General features: G+C 48.5%; 1 protein-coding gene across 1 annotated transcript in view; it reads right to left on the bottom strand.

Annotated features, from left to right (window-relative positions):
* LOC137415756 (tripartite motif-containing protein 14-like) overlaps positions 1-20882 on the bottom strand; it is a 37054-nt gene that overhangs the window by 2120 nt on the left and 14052 nt on the right. Inside the window, exons 3-7 of the mRNA XM_078770176.1 lie at positions 17464-17559; positions 16135-16368; positions 15727-15749; positions 10313-10440; positions 8181-8234 (exon numbers count right to left, since the gene is read on the bottom strand). Coding sequence (XP_078626302.1) covers positions 8181-8234; positions 10313-10440; positions 15727-15749; positions 16135-16341 — 412 coding nt within the window. The 5' untranslated portion in view covers positions 16342-16368; positions 17464-17559. The remainder of the gene's footprint in view (positions 1-8180; positions 8235-10312; positions 10441-15726; positions 15750-16134; positions 16369-17463; positions 17560-20882) is intronic.

Consider the following 20882-nt stretch of genomic DNA (forward strand, 5'->3'; position numbering starts at 1 on the left):
CAAATGCACAGACATTGACAAGGCCAGGAGGAAACTCTTCGCAAGGAAGAACAATGTGCAGCTCATCCCTCCAACGAAGGCAGCTCTGGAGGAACATGTCAAGAGGGCAGTGTATCAAGGTGGACATGTGTGGGGTCAGATACTGCTGCCAGCACCAGAGCTCCCTCCACCAACCAACTGGGGTTGGTCAAGGACTGGAGAAGGACAGTACACACCTTACTGGACCAGGCTAACTGAGGCAGCTCACAGCTGCATTGAGCTTGTTTCTTGCAAGTGCAAGAAAGGGTGTGTGAGGCGCTGCAAGTGCAAAAAGGCTGCCCTTCAGTGCACAGCCCTCTGTGTGTGTGAAGGGGACTGCACATGACGATGAGTCAACAACATACATGTACTTGTGGCAATGCTGAACTTGTTAACATGACACTGTTTATGTACACGTATCTTCAGTACCGGTATATACCTAGCCTCAGATACCAGTACACCTAGCCTCAAATACTAGACCATGTAGCATGTCAGTATTATACCTAAGACATTTACAGAACTAAGACATTCTTTTCAAAGTATTGTGTTGAATCCAATATTTGCCTAGATAATTTCCAAATAAAATTATATAACAGACTGTGATAGATAATATTAAGTTGAAATTGGTACCATTGGATTCCTTGCCCCCAAAAACATACATTTAGATACCAGAATCAAGTCAATAGCTGCATTACGTCCAGAGATAATAGCAAATGTAGATTTCAAGTGGCGGCCATTTTGAAATCCAATATGGCGGACATAAAGAGAGAATTTCAAGTGGCCCAATATCTGAAAATGTTCGCAACATATTAATGTACATTTGTGCCAAATTTGGTGCTTGTATCACAAAATGCACAACAGGTTTGCTATGCTGCTACACTACCTGGAAAACTAAAGTTTGAGTATCTTCTTTAAAAAATCGCTTCGGCTGCATATGAGAGCCGACCTGGTCTGTTCACCTGATTATCAAGGCAGGGATCACTTTTGAGTTCTCCAGACCATGGCCAAGGCAAAAAAAGCATGGAAAAAATAGATCAGTCAAATTCATCTTGAATGATGCAACCAGTAGCCACGTGGCTGCACACGAACCACCCACATCTTGTCGTTCATAATAATATTCTTCAGACGGCATATTTCCGAGCTGCCTCTATCAATGGCAATGATTCGTTCGGCCACCATCCGACTGAGTTTTACTTCCTGTAATATCCTTTGGTATTATAATTCTAATAGTTTGAAAGGATTCCACGAAAACTACGTAAACGACATTCCTTGGCAAAAGAATAGGACCGGGGTAGGCGTGGCTATGACGGTCGTTCAGTTTGATAGAGGCGGGGCCGCAAGATACATTTGTCTGTGTCGGCGTTATGCGTGATAATGTGGAATCAAATAATATTAGCAGAAATATCCTGCCTCAGAAATGCCTTGTTTGTCAGTGTTACATTTCAGTGTTACTAAGGGATATTTTGGGGCCGTTTGGTTCAAATTCTTCCAAAAGCACCAAATTTGGCCGAGATGTTGCCCATGCCATACTCTTTCGATTTTTGACGGGCGCCAAGACGGGCGCCCCCCCCCCCCCGGGGGCCCCATATTGGCGAAATACTAAATGGCCGCCACCCGGATTAGAGGAAAATCAGTTAAATAACCAAAATGGTTGGAATCATGTATGATACTGTGGCGGACACAAAAGCCCACTGGCGTGGTGACATCATTCCGCACACCAAGTGGGCGGTGGCCACGCCCGAGGGGTAGGCGTGGCCTCATGATATACACCGGGCGCGCAGCCCGGAGCGCGCCAGTGTTACAGTGAGCTCCTGAAATAAAGACGCTTATAAGTTACCGCTTGTCCGCTTCCTCCTTGCTCGCAAGCAGCGCGCGTAACGCCGCGCTTTACTGGTGACCCCCTTGACGTTGGATCTGCCGGAGCGATCCTTCCACACGCGACGCCATTGCCATGGCCAACTTCATCAAACTTCCCGAATTTTGGGAGGCTCAGGCCGAAGTCTGGTTCGTCCAGGCCAAAGCCCAATTTCAGCTTCGGCGCCTCACCGGCGATGACACGCGCTATTGCCACGTCGTCGCCTCCCTCGGGCCCGGCACGGCCGCTCGAGTTGTGTCCGTCCTTCGCCACCCAACGGACGGCCACAAGTACGAGGCACTCAAGCGGCTACTCCTAGCCACGTTCGGCCTCACGGACGACGCACGAGCCGACCGCCTCCTGGATCTCCCTGAGCTCGGTGACACGCGCCCGTCCGTCCGAATGGAACATATGCTGTCACTGTTGGGTGACGAAGCCCCCGGTTCTCTATTCCGGGCGCTTTTCCGTCGCCAACTTCCAGCGCAGGTTCGCCTCGCGTTGGCCGGGACCGGGCTAACGGAACCCCGAGCATTGGCAGCCGAGGCGGACAAGTACTTCGCCGCTTCGGACACGCGGGCGAGAGTCGGTGTGGCCGTCACGCCCTCGTGGCTGATGCTGCTGATGCTGCTGCTGATGCTGCTGATCCACAGCATCAGCTTATACAGCATAGGCAGCATGCTGATACGCACCTCGTGACCGCCGCCACGCCCCGCCCACCGCCGCGGCGAAAACCGCCACCGCGGGGAAACCCGCCAACTCCACCGGCCTGGCGGAGCCAGCCGCGCTCCTCCAGCTCCACCACCTGGTGCTGGTTCCACGCCAAGTTCGGCCACGAAGCTCGGCAGTGTCATCCGCCATGCTCCTTCAACAGGTCGGGAAACGCCTGGGCCGGCGCTCAATAGTGGCGATGAGCGCCGGCCGTTCGAGCAGCCTGCTGTTCATAACGGACACCTTCTCCGGGCGCCGTTACCTGTGTGACATGGGAGCGCAGGTGAGTGTCGTTCCCGCCGGCATGTCAGACAAGCACGCCGCGGGTGGGGGCCCCGCGCTGCTTGCCGCGAACGGGACGCCCATCCGTACGTACGGAAAACGCTGCCTCTCTCTGCGGTTCGGAGGGCAGGTTTTCCGATGGACGTTCGTCACAGCCGACGTGCCCATGGCACTGCTTGGCGCGGACTTCCTGTGCGCTAATGGGCTCCTGGTCGACGTCAAGCGCAGACGTCTTGTCCAGGCCGAGATGTTCAGCTCGCTCGCTTGTGCGTTGCCCAGCTCAACGAGCGGCTTGCCAAGCGGCTTGCCGAACGGTTCGGTTCCGGCCACGTTGGTCTGTACGCTTCCGGCAGCGGACGCATTCACCCGCCTCCTCGCCGGCTTCCCGGCCCTCACGCGGCCCACCTTCTCGGCGGGGGCCGTCAAGCACGGGGTGGCCCATCACATCCCCACCGTCGGGCCACCGGTCTACGCCCGGGCACGCCGCCTCGAGCCGACGAAGCTGGCGGTGGCAAAAGCGGGGTTCGCTACCCTGGAGCGACTCGGCATCGTTCGGCGCTCAGAGAGCGCTTGGGCGTCGCCGCTGCACATCGTGCCGAAGCCCGGCGGGGGATGGCGACCGTGCGGGGACTATCACCGTCTCAATGACGCCACGACTCCCGACCGCTACCCCGTCCCCCACATTCAGGACTTTTCCGCCCGTTTGGCGGGCATGTCCTTCTTCTCGAAGGTGGACCTCATACGCGGCTACCATCAGGTCCCTGTCAGGCCGGAGGACGTCCCGAAGACGGCGGTCATCACGCCATTCGGACTCTTCGAGTTCCTGCGCATGCCCTTCGGTCTGAAGAATGCGGCTCAGGCGTTCCAGCGACTGATGGACAGCGTCCTGCGTGACTTGGATTTTGTCTACGTCTACCTGGACGATATCCTCGTCGCCAGCGCGTCCCGCAAAGAGCACCTACGCCACCTGCGCACACTCTTCGAACGCCTGGGCCAGCATGGCCTGATTGTGAACCCCGCAAAGTGCCGGTTCGGCGCCACCATAATCGATTTTCTGGGGCACCGTGTCACCAGGCACGGAGCCGTCCCCCTGCCGGCCAAGGTGGAGGCGGTGAAGGGGTTTCCGCGCCCCCGCACGATCAGAGGGCTGCAGGAGTTCCTGGGCATGGTGAACTTTTACCATCGGTTCCTGCCCCGTATCGCCCAGCTCCTGCGCCCCCTGCACGAAGCTCTCCGAGGTAAGCCGGGCAAAGGCGACGTTACCTGGACCGAGCAGATGGACACGGCGTTCACGGGCGCGAAGCTCGCCTTGGCTAACGCCACCATGCTCGCGCACCCGGCGCCCGATGCACCGATCGCCCTCACCACCGATGCCTCGGACTACGCGGTGGGCGCGGTGCACGAGCAATGGGTGCGTGGAGCTTGGCAACCGCTGGCGTTCTTTAGCCGGCAGCTTCGCCCGCCCGAACGCCGTTACAGTACCTTCGACCGCGAGTTGCTCGGGCTTCACTTGGCGGTCAGGCACTTCCGCCATCTGCTCGAGGGCCGTGCGTTCACTGCCTTCGTCGACCACAAGCCGCTGATCTTCGCGATGGGCAAGGTCACCGAGCCGTGGTCGGCCCGGCAGCAGCGTCACCTCTCGGCCGTGTCCGAGTACACGACGGACATCCAGCACGTCGCGGGGAAGGACAACCCGGTGGCGGATTGCCTTTCCCGGGCCGTCACCCACGCAGTCCACCTCGGCATCGACTATGCCCAGATGGCAGCGGACCAGGCCGCTGACCCCGACGTCCAGGCCTTGCGGACCGCCGTCACGGGCCTCCGCGTCACCGAGGTGGCGTTCGACGGCGCGGGCGCGGCCCTCTTGTGCGACGTCTCCCTCGGGCGTCCTCGCCCCATCGTGCCCGCGGGCTGGCAGCGCCAGGTGTTTGACGCCATCCACGGCCTGTCCCACCCGGGCGCGAGGGCCTCCCAAAGGCTGATCGCCGACAAGTTCGTCTGGCATGGCCTCCGGAAGGCCGTCCGCGGCTGGGCCAGGACGTGCCTCGCGTCCCAGCGCGCCAAGGTGCACCGGCACACCCAGGCCCCGTTGGCCCCGTTCACGGTGCCGGAACGCCGGTTTGACCACGTCCACGTGGACCTGGTGGGACCTCTGCCCCCCCCGCGGGGTTTCACCTACGTCCTCACCATGGTGGACCGCACCACCCGGTGGCCGGAGGCCGTGCCCTTGGCGTCGACAACGGCGGCCGATGTCGCGCAGGCTTTCATCGCCACCTGGGTCGCCCGGTTCGGCGCCCCCTCAGACATCTCGTCCGACCGCGGCCCCCAGTTCACCTCGGAGCTCTGGGGGGCGGTCGCGCAGGGGCTCGGGGTCCGGCTGCACCGAGCCACGGCCTACCACCCCCAGGCTAACGGCCTGTGTGAGCGATTTCACCGCTCATTGAAGGCCGCGCTCCGGGCCACGCTCCGCGACGGCGGCTGGGTCGACAGGCTCCCCTGGGTCCTGCTGGGCCTCCGGACGACGCCCAAGGAGGACCTGCGCGCATCCGCGGCGGAGTTGGTCTTCGGGCAACCGCTGCGGGTGCCGGGCGAGTTCCTCCCCGACTCCACGGCACCATGGTCCGCGGCACAGCAGCGCTCCGCTCTGCAAGAGACCGCCCAGAGGTTCGCCCCGGTGCCAACGGCATGCCACGGGCACCCAGCGACGCACGTCGCCCCGGAGCTTCGCACGGCGGAGTACGTCTTCATCCGCCACGATGCCCACCGGACACCACTGCGGCCCCCGTACGACGGGCCTTTCCGTGTGCTGGAGACCGGGGCGAAGCACTTCACCCTGGACATCGGCGGTACTCCTGACCGCGTTTCGGTAGACCGCCTCAAGCCGGCCCACCTCGACATGGACCATTCACCGCCAGTGGCCCGACTCCCACGTTGGGGGGGCGGACCCCCGGCACCGCCCAGCCCCGCCCCCATGCCGCCCCCCGGTCCTGCACCCATCCCAGGGGCAGCCAGGGGCATCCCACCTGGCATCCCTGCACCCCGGACGCCGCCGATCGCGAGGGGGCGCTTCGGCCGGGTCATTCGTCTGCCCCGCAAACTGGCCCTCCAGGTGCGCGGGAATTCTGGGGGGGCGCGTGTGGCGGACACAAAAGCCCACTGGCGTGGTGACATCATTCCGCGCACCAAGTGGGCGGTGGCCACGCCCGAGGGGTAGGCGTGGCCTCATGATATACACCGGGCGCGCAGCCCGGAGCGCGCCAGTGTTACAGTGAGCTCCTGAAATAAAGACGCTTATAAGTTACCGCTTGTCCGCTTCCTCCTTGCTCGCAAGCAGCGCGCGTAACGCCGCGCTTTAATACCACTTTTCAGGGGTTTTCGAGGTCGAGGAATCCAATTATGGTTATTTTGATGATTCGAGGTCAAGGTCAACCCTCAAGGTCATCTTAAAGGTCATTTTTGAGTCAAACATGTCGGTTTTTGAGTTTTTTGTCAAGATTTACGCAAGGTTCACCATTTTATGTTTCTGGGTTGGGTAATCGAACTCTGACCTTATTTTTGACAATTAGCGGAAATATTTGCATGTCTATTTCCTAATTTTCAGGCATATGCAGTTCATCAGTCTAATTACAAAGGTACGGATTTTGATGTTTTATGAACTGTATGCCATATCCTTGTGTTTAATTTTTGTGCGATCATGATCCGGGTTCATGTATACATGATTGCATACATGTCATAAATATGACGTCATAGGTCATGTGACCTGGCGGCCATATTGGATTTTATGAAAACCTTAAAAATGGATCCGTGCCTTCATTTTTCGATCGATTCATTTTGAACTTTGACCACTTATAGTACGCCATGTGATTGGATGCATATCCTAATTATGACGTCATCGGTCAGGTGACATGGCGGGATGGACCGGTATGGTCACCGGATCATACTGCCCTTGGCGCCCATCAAAAATCGAAAGAGTATGGCATGGGCAACATCTGCGCCAAATTTGATGCTTTTGGAAGAATTTGAACCAAAATACCCCCAAGGGCCCTGACTACTGTGCTCTTGGGAACCTTCAATGCAGCAGAAATTTTTTTGTAGGCTTCCCCAGATCTGTTCCTCAACACAATCCAGGCAGTTCCTCTGACCTCATGGCTTGGTTTTTGCTGTCATATGCATTGTCAGCTGTGAGACCTTATATAGACAGGTGTGCGCCTTTCCAAATCATGTCCAATCAATTGAATTTACCACAGGTGGACTCCAATCAAGGTGTGGAAACACCTCAAAGATGATCAAGAGAAATGGGGGGCACCTGAGCTAAATCTCAAGTGTCATAGCAAAGGGTATGAATACTTATGTCAATGTGATATTTCAGTTTTTTCTTTTTAATAAATTTGCAAAACTTTCTAAAATCCTGTTTTCTCTTTGTCATTATGGGGTTTTGAGTGTAGATTGATGAGGGAAAAAATGAATTTAAACGATTTCAGCATAAGGCTGCAACATAACAAAATGTGAAAAAAGTGAAAGGGTCTGAATACTTTCTGAATGCACTGTGGTGAGCTCGTATGTAATTTCAGGGACTTCTTGCAACTTCAGTTGTCTTTCCTACTTTTCTTTTTTATCAACTTCGAGTGACCAATCACAAATGTAGATAATTATATAATGTTGTTATTATAGATGTCCTTGCAGTTTGTAAAAAGTTGATGATCATGTTCTGAGAACTGATCAGGTACTGAAATCATGTACTGTTGATGATCATGTACTGTATTCAGGGTGCTAATTTGTAGAGTCTCCGTATGTGGCTACACTACAAGAGTAATTAAGTGATGTTGTAACCAGTGGAGTGTTTGTCGAAGCTTGAAGCAATAATTGATTTCGTGTAAATGAGGCAGTGATGTAAGGATTGCCTGTTTACTGCGAATGGCCAAAGATGTTGATCTTCCCAAGCACATGATCAGATGAAAATGCATTCTTTGTTTGAAATTAGTTTTGGTGATGCATTATCTGTTTGAAATTTCTTTATATTTTGTCCTTGATGATTTTGTGGAAAAATTTTCAAAAGTGAACTTTTGAAATACAAGAAAGCTTTAACTATGTTGAACATATAAACCAAGTAAGAGAGAAAAGAAACAAGTGCATCAGAATGAATAAAAAAGGGAAACAAAATCAAAGGAAAGGGAACGAATTAAAGTCAAGAAAGTGGGAATTTTGAAAGATCATGGAAAAAGAGAAAAACCAAAGAAGGACAATGAATTTCCTCGTTAAATATCATTCTTTTCAATCCCTTCACCCTCCATGTCCCATTTCCCTTCATTTCACTTACAAAGTCTTCTCAAGCTGCTCTGGTACAGCTCAGACATTTGGAGCTCCACTGGCTCTGTTGAAAGAAGGAAAGATAAAGCAACATCACAATCAATGTGGACACCCTGCTGTTTATTTATACAGTAAATATTTTTTGCTTTAAGGAACAATTTACAAACATGAACAGATTTGAACAATGTGTGAATGCTAACGAGGCCTTTCCCGCATGTGCTGTGTGTGAATTTTCAGGGACTTGTTTCTGCCCATTAGGGCACTTTTAACCTGCCGCTGCTCGGGAGAAGTGTGTAACTCACATAGTCTTTTTAAACATGATTTTCAGCATTTAAACGAGTGGCAAATTATCGATGATTAACCATAATTGTTTTGCTCCTGGATGAAAATCAGACTCCTGGAAAAATAGGAAATACGAGAAATATCTGTGGATGAGACTGAGAGGTGTTTAGTTCCGTTCATTTCCTGTTAATACAAGTGAGCTGTGGACACACACACACACACACACACACACACACACACACACACACACACACACACACACACACACACACACACACACACACGGATGCCTTACCTTCAAGCAATAAATGCAAAAATCAAGTATAATTTATCTTGCCCCGTCCCCCTGGAAACAGGAAAAAGGAAACAAAGAAAATGTATTTATACCAGCCCTCACAGCTCCAAAAGCTCTTTTGGTCTTTTCCTCGATGAAGCAGGTTCTAATTAAGGATTTGCCTGTACTTGGCTCCATTCAATGTTCCCTCTGTCCTTACAAGTCTCCCAGTCCCTGCCACTGAAAAGCTTCCCCACAGCATGATGCTGCCACCACCGTGTTTCACAGTGGGGATTGTGTTAGATGGGTGATGAGGTGTGCTCTCTTTCCGCCAGAAATAGCACTTTGCATTCAGGCCAAAGAGTTCAATTGTCGTCTCATCAGACCACAGAATATTTTGCCTCACTCGCAGAGTCTTTCACGTATCTTTTTGCAAATTCCAGGCATGCTGTCATGTGCCTTTTTCTCAGGAGTGGCTTTGTCTGGCTTCACAAATCCAGCCACAAAGCCTAGATTTGTGAAGTGCTGCAGACTCTTGTCCTTCCAGAAGGTTCTCCCATCTCAGCCAAGGAACTCTCGTTCTGTCACAGTTGTCATTGGGTTATTGTTCACCTTCCTTGACCAAGGTGCTTCTTGCCCGGTTGCTCAGTTTGGTCGGACGGAACTTTCAACATTCTCGAAATTGCTTGATACCCTTCCTCAGATCTACGCCTCCTCACAATTCTATCTCAGAGATTCTATCTATCCAATTCAATTCTATCCTCACAATTCCTTGGACTTTATGGTAGTTTCTTCTCTGACATGCACTGTCAACTGCAGGACCTTGTAAAGAAAAGTGTGTTTCTTTCTCATATCATTTCCAATCAATTGAGCTCCATTAGCTCTGTTTGAAACGTACAATGTTTGTTTTTTAATTTAACATTTTTTTGTCAATGCACTAATTGTATTTTATAAACTTTTATCTTGGAAGCAATCTTTGATTGAAAATTATGAATATGTATGCATGTGCAATTCAGCCATTCGCTGCCAGACATGCTTTCGACAAACCATTTTGATTGATTGATTGAATTGGCCATAGTGGATTCCAATTAAGTTGAACATCCATCTTAAGGATGATCAAAGGAAATTGGATGCACCTCAGCTCAATTTGGAGTGTCATAGGAAAAGTATTGAATACTTGTCAACTCAAGACATTTCAGCTTTTCATTTTTAATTATTTTGTGAAAGGAAATTCCCAAAAAAATTAATTCCACATTATGGGGGTATTATGTGTAAATCAGTGACCAAAAAAATCTACATTTTATCCATTTTAAATTCAAGCCGTAACACAACAAAATGTGAAAAAGTCAAGGGGTGTGAATACTTTCTGAAGGTACTGTACAGTATCCTTTAAGGTGTCCCAAACACCGCTAAGGTGCCCCAACAGATTATGTCCTTTAGAAAGTTGTGCATGAGAGGAAGACAATGATCTTTGTCATTTATGTACTTTTCACTTTTCTATTATCCTTCCTGGTTCTCTCGCATCTCAATCTCATGTTCCCCAAAGAATTATTCTCCTCACAAAATAGCACATTTTTGTCACTCACTCATTATATTCTTCAGAAAGTTCTCATGGAGTTCAATGAATGAGCCCAGATTCTTCTCCTCTTTGGAGAAGTCCAACACTGTGGGTTGTGCCATCTTCAGAGATTGAAAATGTGACACCGACTCGAGCCTTGGTATGAAAAGGAAAAAACTTCAGGAAGGTCAGGGGGTCATTGGAGGAGAAAAAGGTTTGTAAAATGATATTATAAAAGCCTCAAATATAGAAGATATCGATAAACTTCTCTCAGCGGTCCTTCGATTGTGCTCCAATTACTTTCGTTCTCTCAGTTTTCCCAGTCTTTCCACCACATACTTCCTTGTTTAAAATCTCAACTCAAAAAAATATACATATATTTCCTTCTCTGTTCTTATTCGTTTATTCGTTCGTTCGTTCTTCGACCACGTGTTTCTCCCCCATTTCCCCAGATAGTTTTCACTGCTCAATTTAAAAATGTTTAAACTTTCCCCTGAAGTACTGCATTCTGTCGTATATTATAACACCTTTTTCTTCTTCTTCTTTAAAAGGATGCTTTCAACTTGCTCACCAAATCTATTCATTCCAAAAAAAAATTCCATCTATTACAGTGCCTCTTTCATACATTCCCGAAACTCAGCTGCACTCCACCCCCCCCCCCCCCCTCCTCCAGCGTCCTTAAACATATTTTTGACTCGAAGGTCACAAGAAACTCATTTTGCAATAAATGTTCGTTTCCCATTAATCGTGCACTTTCTAAAATCCAATCTCACCCCTCCCCTCCAAATCTTCCCCATCACACCTCCCCTCCAAAACCTCCCCATCACCCCTCCCCTCCAAATCTCCCCCCTTGCCCCTCCCCTCCAAATCTTCCCCATCACCCATCTCTTTCAAATCTTCACCCTCCCCTCCAAATCTTCCCCATCACCCCTCCCCTCCAAATCTCCCCCCTTGCACCTCCCCTCCAAATCTTCCCCATCACCCATCTCTTTCAAATCTTCACCCTCCCCTCCAAATCTTCCCCATCACCCATCCCTTTCAAATCTCCCCCTTGCCCCTTCCCTCCTAAGCTCCCCCCACACCCGTGCCCTCCTAGACTCTCCCTCACTCCTCCCCTTCTAGACTCCCCCCTCACCGCTCCCCTACAAATCTCCCCCATCTCTCATCCCTTTCAAATCCCCCCCCCCCTGTCCCTTCCCTCCTAAACTCTCCCCTAACCCCTCCCCTCATAAACTCCCCCCCTCCCCTTCAAATCTCCCCACCCTCATTTCTTCTCCATTTCCCCCCTCTCACCCCTCTTCCTCAAAGCATCCTCCCCACTTCTTCCCCCTTCCAACTCTCACCTTCATCTCCCCCAACATTCTGCCTCGCTCTTCCCCCTCCTCAAATAACACCTCACTGTCCCTCACCCAATCACCATCAAACCTTTTGTCCACCCCATCCTTCCCTTTCTGCAAGCCATTCTGAAATCTCTGACACACCTTCAACAGCTCTCCCTACCTCCTCTACTCCTCGTCCACATCTTACCCTACCCCTCCCCCCCTCTGTTCTGTATCCGATGCTCCCTCTTTTCCTCTTCATTAAAGGTATGGACCTCAAACATCCAGGGCCTTCGCTCAAACTTGACTGATCTCTCCATACAGGTTGCTTCTGACAAACCAGACGTGATCTGCTTAACAGAAACTTTCCTCCTTCATGATGTCTCCGATTCCTTAGTATCTCTCCCGTGTTATTCCCTCCTCTGGTATGATAGACCTGAGCCTCGTCCTGGAGGTGGGGTTACCATCTTTATCAAAAACTCTCTTCCTCACTCGCCCTGCACTGCCCTCTCTCCACCTCACCCCCAGGAATACCTCTGGCTACAGCTTCCCGTTCGCTCCCACCTTTTGTTAATATGTGTGTTGTACCGTCCACCAAACAGTGATGACTCCATCTACATCTCGCTGTCTGATAATATGGACCAACTTCGATCTACTCATCCCAACTCTCTCTTCCTCATATGTGGCGATTTCAATTGTCACCGTGCCAGTTGGCTGGGTGTGGGTACCTCTCTCACCAGCCATGGCTCCTCAGCAAAGGACTTCTGCGACTCACTGGGAATGACACAATCTGTCAATTTCCCGACCTGGATCTCAGTCAAGGGAGCATCTTCTCTTCTGGACTTGGTTATGACTAACTTCCCTTAGAATGTCTGCTGCTCTTCTTCTGCTCCAATCGGCTCATCTGATCATGTGCTTGTTAAAGTGGACATCTCTCTGACCATTCTCAGAGAGCCTCCTCAGCGTCGACGAGTCTGGCATTTCACTCAGGCCAACTGGCACGGTCTTCAAGCAGCCATCAATCATCTGGACTGGTCTCCCATCTCTACCGCCTCTGACATCAACTCATCCTGGGAATTCTTCCAAAGTAAATTGCTCTCTCTCATGCACAGATTTATCCCATCTCATCTTCAGTTGTCATACCCTTCCTCCCGTCCATGGCACATGGAATCTTGTGGTGAGGCTGTTGCCGAGAAACAACTTGCCTTTGTCTCCTGGAAAGCAAATCCAACGGAAGGAAATCTCATTTCCTTTCACAAAGCCCAAAACAAGTGTGTGTCCACCCTCTGGAGAGCCAGGAAACAATATCTCTCCATTCTCAACACCGAACTCTCTTATCTGTCCCCCTCTTCCAAATCCTGGTGGCGTCTGGTCAAATCTGTTTCTGGTGTCTGTTCCCCCTCTATCCCCTCCCTTACCTCAAACGGCTACACAGCTGACTCCGCACGTGAAAAAGCTGAATGTCTCAACTCTGTGTTTGCCTCTAAATCTTGTGTCTCAAACCCATCCCTCTCTGTACCCACCGTACCCAGTCGTACCCAGCTGCTCCTGGACTTTGTGTCCTTTCCTCCTGACAAGGTGGAAAAGTTTCTGTCAACCCTCGACTCTGATTCTGATTCTGCAACTGGACCTGACGGCATCAGCCCACGGGTCCTAAAATCCTGTTCTTCCGCTTTCACTCCGTCTCTCTGTTCTCTTCACCCTCTCCTTTGCTCAAGGTCATCTGCCATCTGCTTGGAAATCAGCTAACATCTCTGCTTTACACAAAAAATGTGCAAAAACAGATCCTAGCAACTACAGACGAATCAGCATTCTCCCAATTATCAGCAAAGTAATGGAATCCATCATTGCTTCGGATATGAAATATTTCCTCTTCTCCAATGGCTTGATCTCTGATCATCAATTTGGTTTCAGACCAGGTCACTCTACTCTGGACATGCTGCCTCTGCTTTCTCAACAATGGACGGAGGTCCTCAATGCCAAACAGGAAATTAGAGCTGTCTCCCTTGACATATCACGTGCCTTCGATACTGTCTGGCACCCCGCTCTGCTCACCAAACTCTCCTCCTTTGGTATCCATGGAAATCTCCACGCATGGCTTGTGGACTTCCTCTCTGGTCATAGTCAAGGTGTGGCCCTGAATGGGTTTCTCTCATCTCCTCTTCCTGTTCAGGCTGGAGTTCCCCAAGGCAGTGTTCTGGGCCCTGTGCTCTTTCTGGTCTTCATCAATGATCTCTCTGAATCTCTTGAAAATCCTCTCTATGTCTTTGCTGACGACTCCACTCTCTGCTCCATTCCTCATCCCTCAGATCGGCAGTCTGCAGCCTCCTCACTCTCTGCAGACCTGGACAAAATCACAGACTGGGCAAACAAGTGGAACATGTCTTTCAATCCTGACAAATATCACACTCCTATGATGTCTCTCCGAAAGGACCGACTGGACAACCCTCCCATCCACTTTCTGAATAATCCTCTCCAATAAGTTCTGTCACTCAAGCTTTTGGGTCTCACTATCTGCCATGATCTTTCCTGGGAAAACCACATTTCAAATCTGGCCTCCAAAGCCAGTTGCCGACTCGGCATCCTCCGTCGTGCGAAGTCCTTCCTCGGCACACCTGAGCTCCTCACCATATACAAGGCTTTCATCCGCAGCTCAATGGAATACTGCTCTCCCCTCTGGGCTGGTGCTCCTGCCTCACGGCAAGCTCGTCTACACGCTGTTGAAAGCAAAGCGTTCAGAATCATTGGAATCTCCCACGATGAGGCTAACTCCGAGGGTATTTCACTCATTCACCGCAGGCAGGTTGGTGGTCTTTCCGTCTTCTACTGGCTCCTCTCAGGCCTTGCTCCCCCAGCTCTCTCTGGGCTCTGTCCCCCAAATATTCCTGCAGGTCGCACAAGATCTACCTGCAATCCTCTTATGGTTAAACTGCCAAAATCAAGACTCTCTGCTCAACTTCACTCCTTCATTCCTCTTTTCTCCCACCTCTGGAACAAAATCCATCACTCTCTTCAATCCCACTCCTCGCTCCAGGTCTTTAAAACAGCTGTTCACCACCATCTCTTATCTTCCCCCATCCAAAACCTTGATCTTTTCTCCCCCTGCTAATTTCACACCAAATCCACTTTTTTGAAATAACAACTTCTTTCCTGGAAGTCCTTGTTGTCCTTGTGTTTTATACTTCTCGCACCCCCCCCCACCCCCACCCCCTTCCCACGCCTCCTCCCCCCAAGCCATCTCCCTCCCACACATCTCCCGATGTCCCTGCTCTCAAATGTTGTGTTTGTGTGCTTCCCCTTCTCTCCCCATCTTGTCTGCCGCTCCCTCTTTTAATATATTTTGTTTGTCTGTTTGATTTGTTTGTGTGATAAATGTTAGCTCTTTCACGAGCCTCGATTCTGTATCCAAAAAAACCCAAAAAAGAACAACTTGTGGTTGAAATAGTATATATAACCACCTTTAGAGGCCATTTTTCCCCGCAAAGCAGGGGTTGGCCTTTTTCGGGCACCGTGGTTGTTGTTGTTTTTTGGTCCCCTTTTTGAAGCAATGTTTTACGGCCGGATGCCCTTCCTGACGCAAACCCTGTTTGTCGCCTTTTACGACAAACAGGGCATTACCAGTGAACTGGTACTCAATGAGCCGACCTCGGAAGGATGACAGGCTGAGTCAACCCCCCTGGCGTTAATTCAGCGATCGACCGGGATTCGAACCCAGGATCCTAGGATCCTAAGCTGGCACCCTAGCCGCTAGCCCAACACCAGGGATATGGTTGTGGTTGAAATAGAATGATCGATGGAATTTATATTTGCGCCAATCTTTCGATGAGAATCTATAATTCAACACATATATGAAAAGGAGAATGGGTGAAACAAATAGACTTGATAAACTTTTATTTTCTTCATGTTCTCTATTATAATATGGACTCAGGTTACATTATATAACAAGGATCATCAAATGGGAACGAGTTGAGACATTTATGTGAATTACATATTTTTGGAAGAAGTAGAAAATAAAATATATCTGGAGATGATTGAAAATGAATGATGGTTCTGAAGAAGGAACAGAGAGGAGGAAAAAAGCATGATGTGTCAAACAACGTGATGGACACCATCACAGTCTCACCTTTTTATGACATCCTTATAACCCTGAAAAGGAAGAAAAGTGAATTACCTCAAGACTTCTTCGTTAATGAATGCTCTCTTCATAAATGTAAATAATGCTTCATAAATATTGTGGTAAATGTGAAACTATAATCCCGAAACAAGAGTGATAAATGAACTTCCAGGGTCTGTGTCAAGGACGATATCTCCACATATGATGGTATATTCATGTTGTGTTATTGTCCTTCTGAAGTACAATGTACCATTAATTCACTATCCGAGCAATACCCCAAATCCGAGCATTCAATAGGTTCTCATGTCCTGAAAGTTTATGATTAGTCAATTTTTTCCTCTTCTAAAAAAATTAAATTCAATAAACATTGACAATTAAGCATGACCACTTTTGTAAAAGGTGATGAAGAATGCCTACCTGTAAAAAAGAAATAGTCTCAAGATCCTGGAGTGCTGCTTTCAATGTGGAATTTGTTTCCTGGAGAGAGTTCAACTGCTCCTTCACCATGTCCATCTGCTTCTGAAGAAGACAAATCTTCTCATTTTGCCTTTTGATCACCCCACTCTTCATCAGATCCACGGATTTATCCACATATTGGTACAACGCCAATCGCTTTTCCTCCATCCTGTCCACAGTCCCTTTGCCTGAATCCTGGAATAAATCAATCATTGTGTGATTAGAGTTAAAAGTCACGAATAAACCATCAGAAAGAAGGTTAAAACTAAAGAGAACAAAGAATTACGACTGAGGAAGGATTAGGACATATTGCACGAGTACGTTCAGAAGGACAATGTATTGGACAGGACACTTATCTACAACACTTATTGGGGTGAGTTGATGGGTTGATGGAAAATGTCAACATTTACCCAACCGAGATGAGGGAGATTTTAACCAGTTCGCATGTGATGGACAGAATTAGGCAGAAAAGGTATAAATCTTTAAAAGTGAAAGAAATAAAATAATATTTCAGATTTCCTGATCACAAAAAAAACACCAACACTTGTTCAGATATGGACAGAGTTTGTTTCCAGGGAATTTGTTTCCAGTGATTTGCACAGAGGTGGGCAGTAATATTACAGGATACCTGCCTACCTCCACTCTTTTCTCTGGCTTGTGAAACGATCTTCATGAAAAAGTTCAATCCCGCTCTACCCTCCACGGCTCGATATTGGCATCCCACTACCCTCTCCCGCCATCCTGAACCATCCAAACCTGCAATATTTTACCACTTTCACTATTTTCACCACTTTTCACCACCACTCCCCACTTCCCTAAACCAATCGTCTTGCAGGTTAATGTGTTCTTCACATCTTGTTGTTTTTCTTTTTTGCCCATTCATTAATTCCCTAACCTTTTCGGATTCCACCTTTTGCCCCACTGCCGCACCATCAATACATTTACTTTTTTCACTCTGTTTTTTGCTCTTCCATGAGCTGACTTTTGTATCAAAAAAGAGCATTTTAAACAATAACTTGAAAGCATTTTAAGGAGACAACTTCCAAAAAAAAGTCTGCTCAGTTGGATTTAAAAATAAATCTCACATTAATGGTCATGGATTGAAATTGTTTTGAGTCAGGTGGTTGGTGGCTCGTGTGTGTAGATGGCCAGAGGTGGCTTGAGATGGCTGAGATGCAAGTAAGATTGTGTAGTTTGAGCTGTGGTGATGTCACCCATTGTAGAACAAATATTTTTTCCAGATGCTAATTCTCTTTCCTTCAATCACGTCCATTCCTTGGTATTTCATACCTGTGTTTGTTCAACCTGCCGCTTCAGCTGATGGAGTTGGGATTCAAGGTGCTGCTTTGACTTTGATAGTTCAGGACACTTTGCAGCCAAAACGCCCTGCACAGAATAAATAAGTCCAGGTAAAGGGAATTGTTCATCTGTATGTGGAAACGATAAGGCACAAACTGCACAAAATGATTTTAAAATATATTTGCAAAAAAAGTGGAGACTAGACATTTATAGATTCCAAAATAAATATCAACTCTTCTTTATTTATACAACTGCATGAGAAGAGAGGTCATCAACATTATTTATCATGGTGAATAATTGATCGTTAAAGGAAGCAGAGGTGGACTACAAAGGGGCGCCCTACATCTGGCAAATAAAATACATTTACTTCTTCATGCAGCTGAATGAATGAAATTGGCACCCTTCATATGAACTTTTCTGGAGCATTACTTGGTTCCTCCTCAGAACATAAGGGTAGACCAACATGCACATGAGATTTTTTGAATGTCCTTTCTTTTCTATTCTTTGGCATTTTCTAAAAGCTATGAAATGTCGCTTCTTTTCTATTCTTTGGCATTTTCTACAAGCTATGAAATGTCGCTTCTTTTCTATAATTTGGCATTTTCTATAAGCTATGAAATGTCGCTTCTTTTCTATAATTTGGCATTTTCTATAAGCTATGAAATGTCGCTCCTTTTCTCCAAGCTATGAAATGTCGCTTCTTTTCTATATTTTGGCATTTTCTACAAGCTATGAAATGTCGCTTCTTTTCTATAATTTGGCATTTTCTATAAGCTATGAAATGTCGCTCCTTTTCTCCAAGCTATGAAATGTCGCTTCTTTTCTATATTTTGGCATTTTCTACAAGCTATGAAATGTCGCTTCTTTTCTATACTTTGGCATTTTCTCCAAGATATGAAATGTCGCTCCTTTTCTATACTTTGACATTTTCTACAAGCTATGAAATGTCGCTTCTTTTCTATACTTTGGCATTTTCTCCAAGATATGAAATGTCGCTCCTTTTCTATACTTTGGCATTTTCTACAAGCTATGAAATGTCACTTCTTTTTTATACTTTGGCATTTTGTCCAAGCTATGAAATGTCGATTCTTTTTTTTTTTTTTTGTATACTGAATCGAGGCTCGTGAAAGAGCTAACATTTACATCACAAACGAATCAACCAGACAAACAAAATATATAAAAAGAGGGAGCGGAAGCCAAGATGGGTGTAGAAGGGGAAGCACACAAACACAACATTTGAGAGCAGGGAGATGTGTGGGAGGGAGAGGGCTTGGGGGGAGGAGGTGTGGGAAGGGAGGGGGGGGGGTGGGATAAGTATAAAACACAAGGACACCAAGGACTTCCAGGACAGAAGTTGGTATTCCAAAAAAGTGCAATTGGGGTGAAATTAGCGGGGGTAGAAAATATCAAGGTTTTGGATGGGGGAAGATAAGAGATGGTGGTGAACAGCTGTTTTAAAGACCTGGAGCGTGGAGTGGGATTGAAGAGAGTGAGGGAGTTTGTTCCAGAGGTGGGAGAAAAGAGGAATGAAGGAGTGAAGGTGGGCAGAGAGTCTTGATTTTGGCAGTTTAACCATAAGAGGGTTGCAGGTAGATCTTGTGCGACCTGTAGGAATATTTGTGGGACAGAGCCCAAAGAGAGCTGGGGGGGCAAGGCCAGAGAGGAGTCGGTCGAAGACAGAAAGACCACCAACCTGCCTGCGGTGAGTGAGTGAGAGGCCCTTGGAGTTAGCTTCATCGCGGGAGATTCCAATGATTCTGAATGCTTTGGTTTCAACAGCGTGAAGACGAGCTCGGAAGACGAGGCAGGAGCACCAGCCCAGAGGGGAGAGCAGTATTCCATTGAGCTACGGATGAAAGCCTTGTATGTGGTGAGGAGCTCAGGTGTGCCAAGGAAGGACTTCGCACGACGGAGGATGCCCAGTCGGTGACTGGCTTTGGAGGCCAGATTTGAAATGTGGTTTTCCCAGGAAAGATCATGGCAGATAGTGAGACCCAAAAGCTTGAGTGACAGAACTTCTTGGAGAGGATTATTCAGAAAGTGGATGGGAGGGTTGTCCAGTCGGTCTTTTCGGAGAGACATCGTAAGAGTGTGAGATTTGTCAGGATTGAAAGACATGTTCCACTTGTTTGCCCAGTCTGTGATTTTGTCCAGGTCTGCAGAGAGTGAGGAGGCTGCAGACTGCCGATCTGAGGGATGAAGAATGGAGCGACAGAGAGTAGAGTCATCAGCAAAGAGATAGAGAGGATTTTCAAGAGAGTCAGAGAGATCATTGATGAAGACCAGAAAAAGCAGAGGGCCCAGAACACTGCCTTGGGGAACTCCAGCCTGAACAGGAAGAGGAGATGAGAGAAACCCATTCAGGGCCACACATTGACTATGACCAGAGAGGAAGTCCACAAGCCATGCGTGGATATTTCGATGGATACCAAAGGAGGAGGGTTTGGTGAGCAGAGCGGGGTGCCAGACCGTATCGAAGGCACGTGATATGTCAAGGGAGACAGCTCTAATTTCCTGTTTGGCATTGAGGACCTCCATCCATTGTTGAGAAAGCAGAAGCAGCATGTCCAGAGTAGAGTGTCCAGGTCTGAAACCAAATTGATGATCACAGATCAAGCCATTGGAGAAGAGGAAAGATTTCATATCTGAAGCAATGATGGATTCCATGACTTTGCTGATAATTGGGAGAAGGCTGATTGGTCTGTAGTTGCTGGGATCTGTTTTTGCACCTTTATGTGCAAAGCGGTGATGTTGGCAGATTTCCAAGCAGATGTCAGATGACCTTGAGCAAAAGAGAGGGTGAAGAGAACAGAGAGAGGGAGTGAAAGAGCGGAAGAACAGGATTTTAGGACCCGTGGGCTGATGCCGTCAGGTCCAGTTGCAGAATCAGAGTCGAGGTTTGACAGAAACTTTTCCACCTTGTCAGGAGGAAAGGACACAGAGTCCAGGAGCAGCTGGGTTCGACTGGGTACGGTGGGTGCAGAGAGGGATGGGTTTGGGACACAAGATTTCAAGGCAAACACAGAGTTGAGGCATTCAGCTTTTCCACATGCGGAGTCAGCCGTGTGGCCGTTTGAGGTGAGGGAAGGCATGGAGGGGGAACAAACACCAGAAACAGATTTGACCAGACACCACCAGGATTTGGAAGAGGGAGACAGATAAGAGAGTTCGGTCTTGAGAACGGATCGATATTGTTTCCTGGCTCTCCTGAGGGTGGACACACACTTGTTTCGGGCTTTATGAAAGGAAATGAGATTTCCTTCCATTGGATTTGCTTTCCAGGAGACAAAAGCAAGTTGTTTCTGGGCAATAGCCTCATCACAAGATTCGTGTACCATGGACGGGAGGAAGGGTATGACAACTGAAGACAAGATGGGATAAATCTGTGCATGAGAGAGAGCAATTTACTT

This window comes from Myxine glutinosa, chromosome 1, assembly GCF_964187855.1.
Source record: "Myxine glutinosa chromosome 1, kmMyxGlut1.1, whole genome shotgun sequence".
Classification (NCBI taxonomy): Eukaryota; Metazoa; Chordata; class Myxini; order Myxiniformes; family Myxinidae; genus Myxine; species Myxine glutinosa.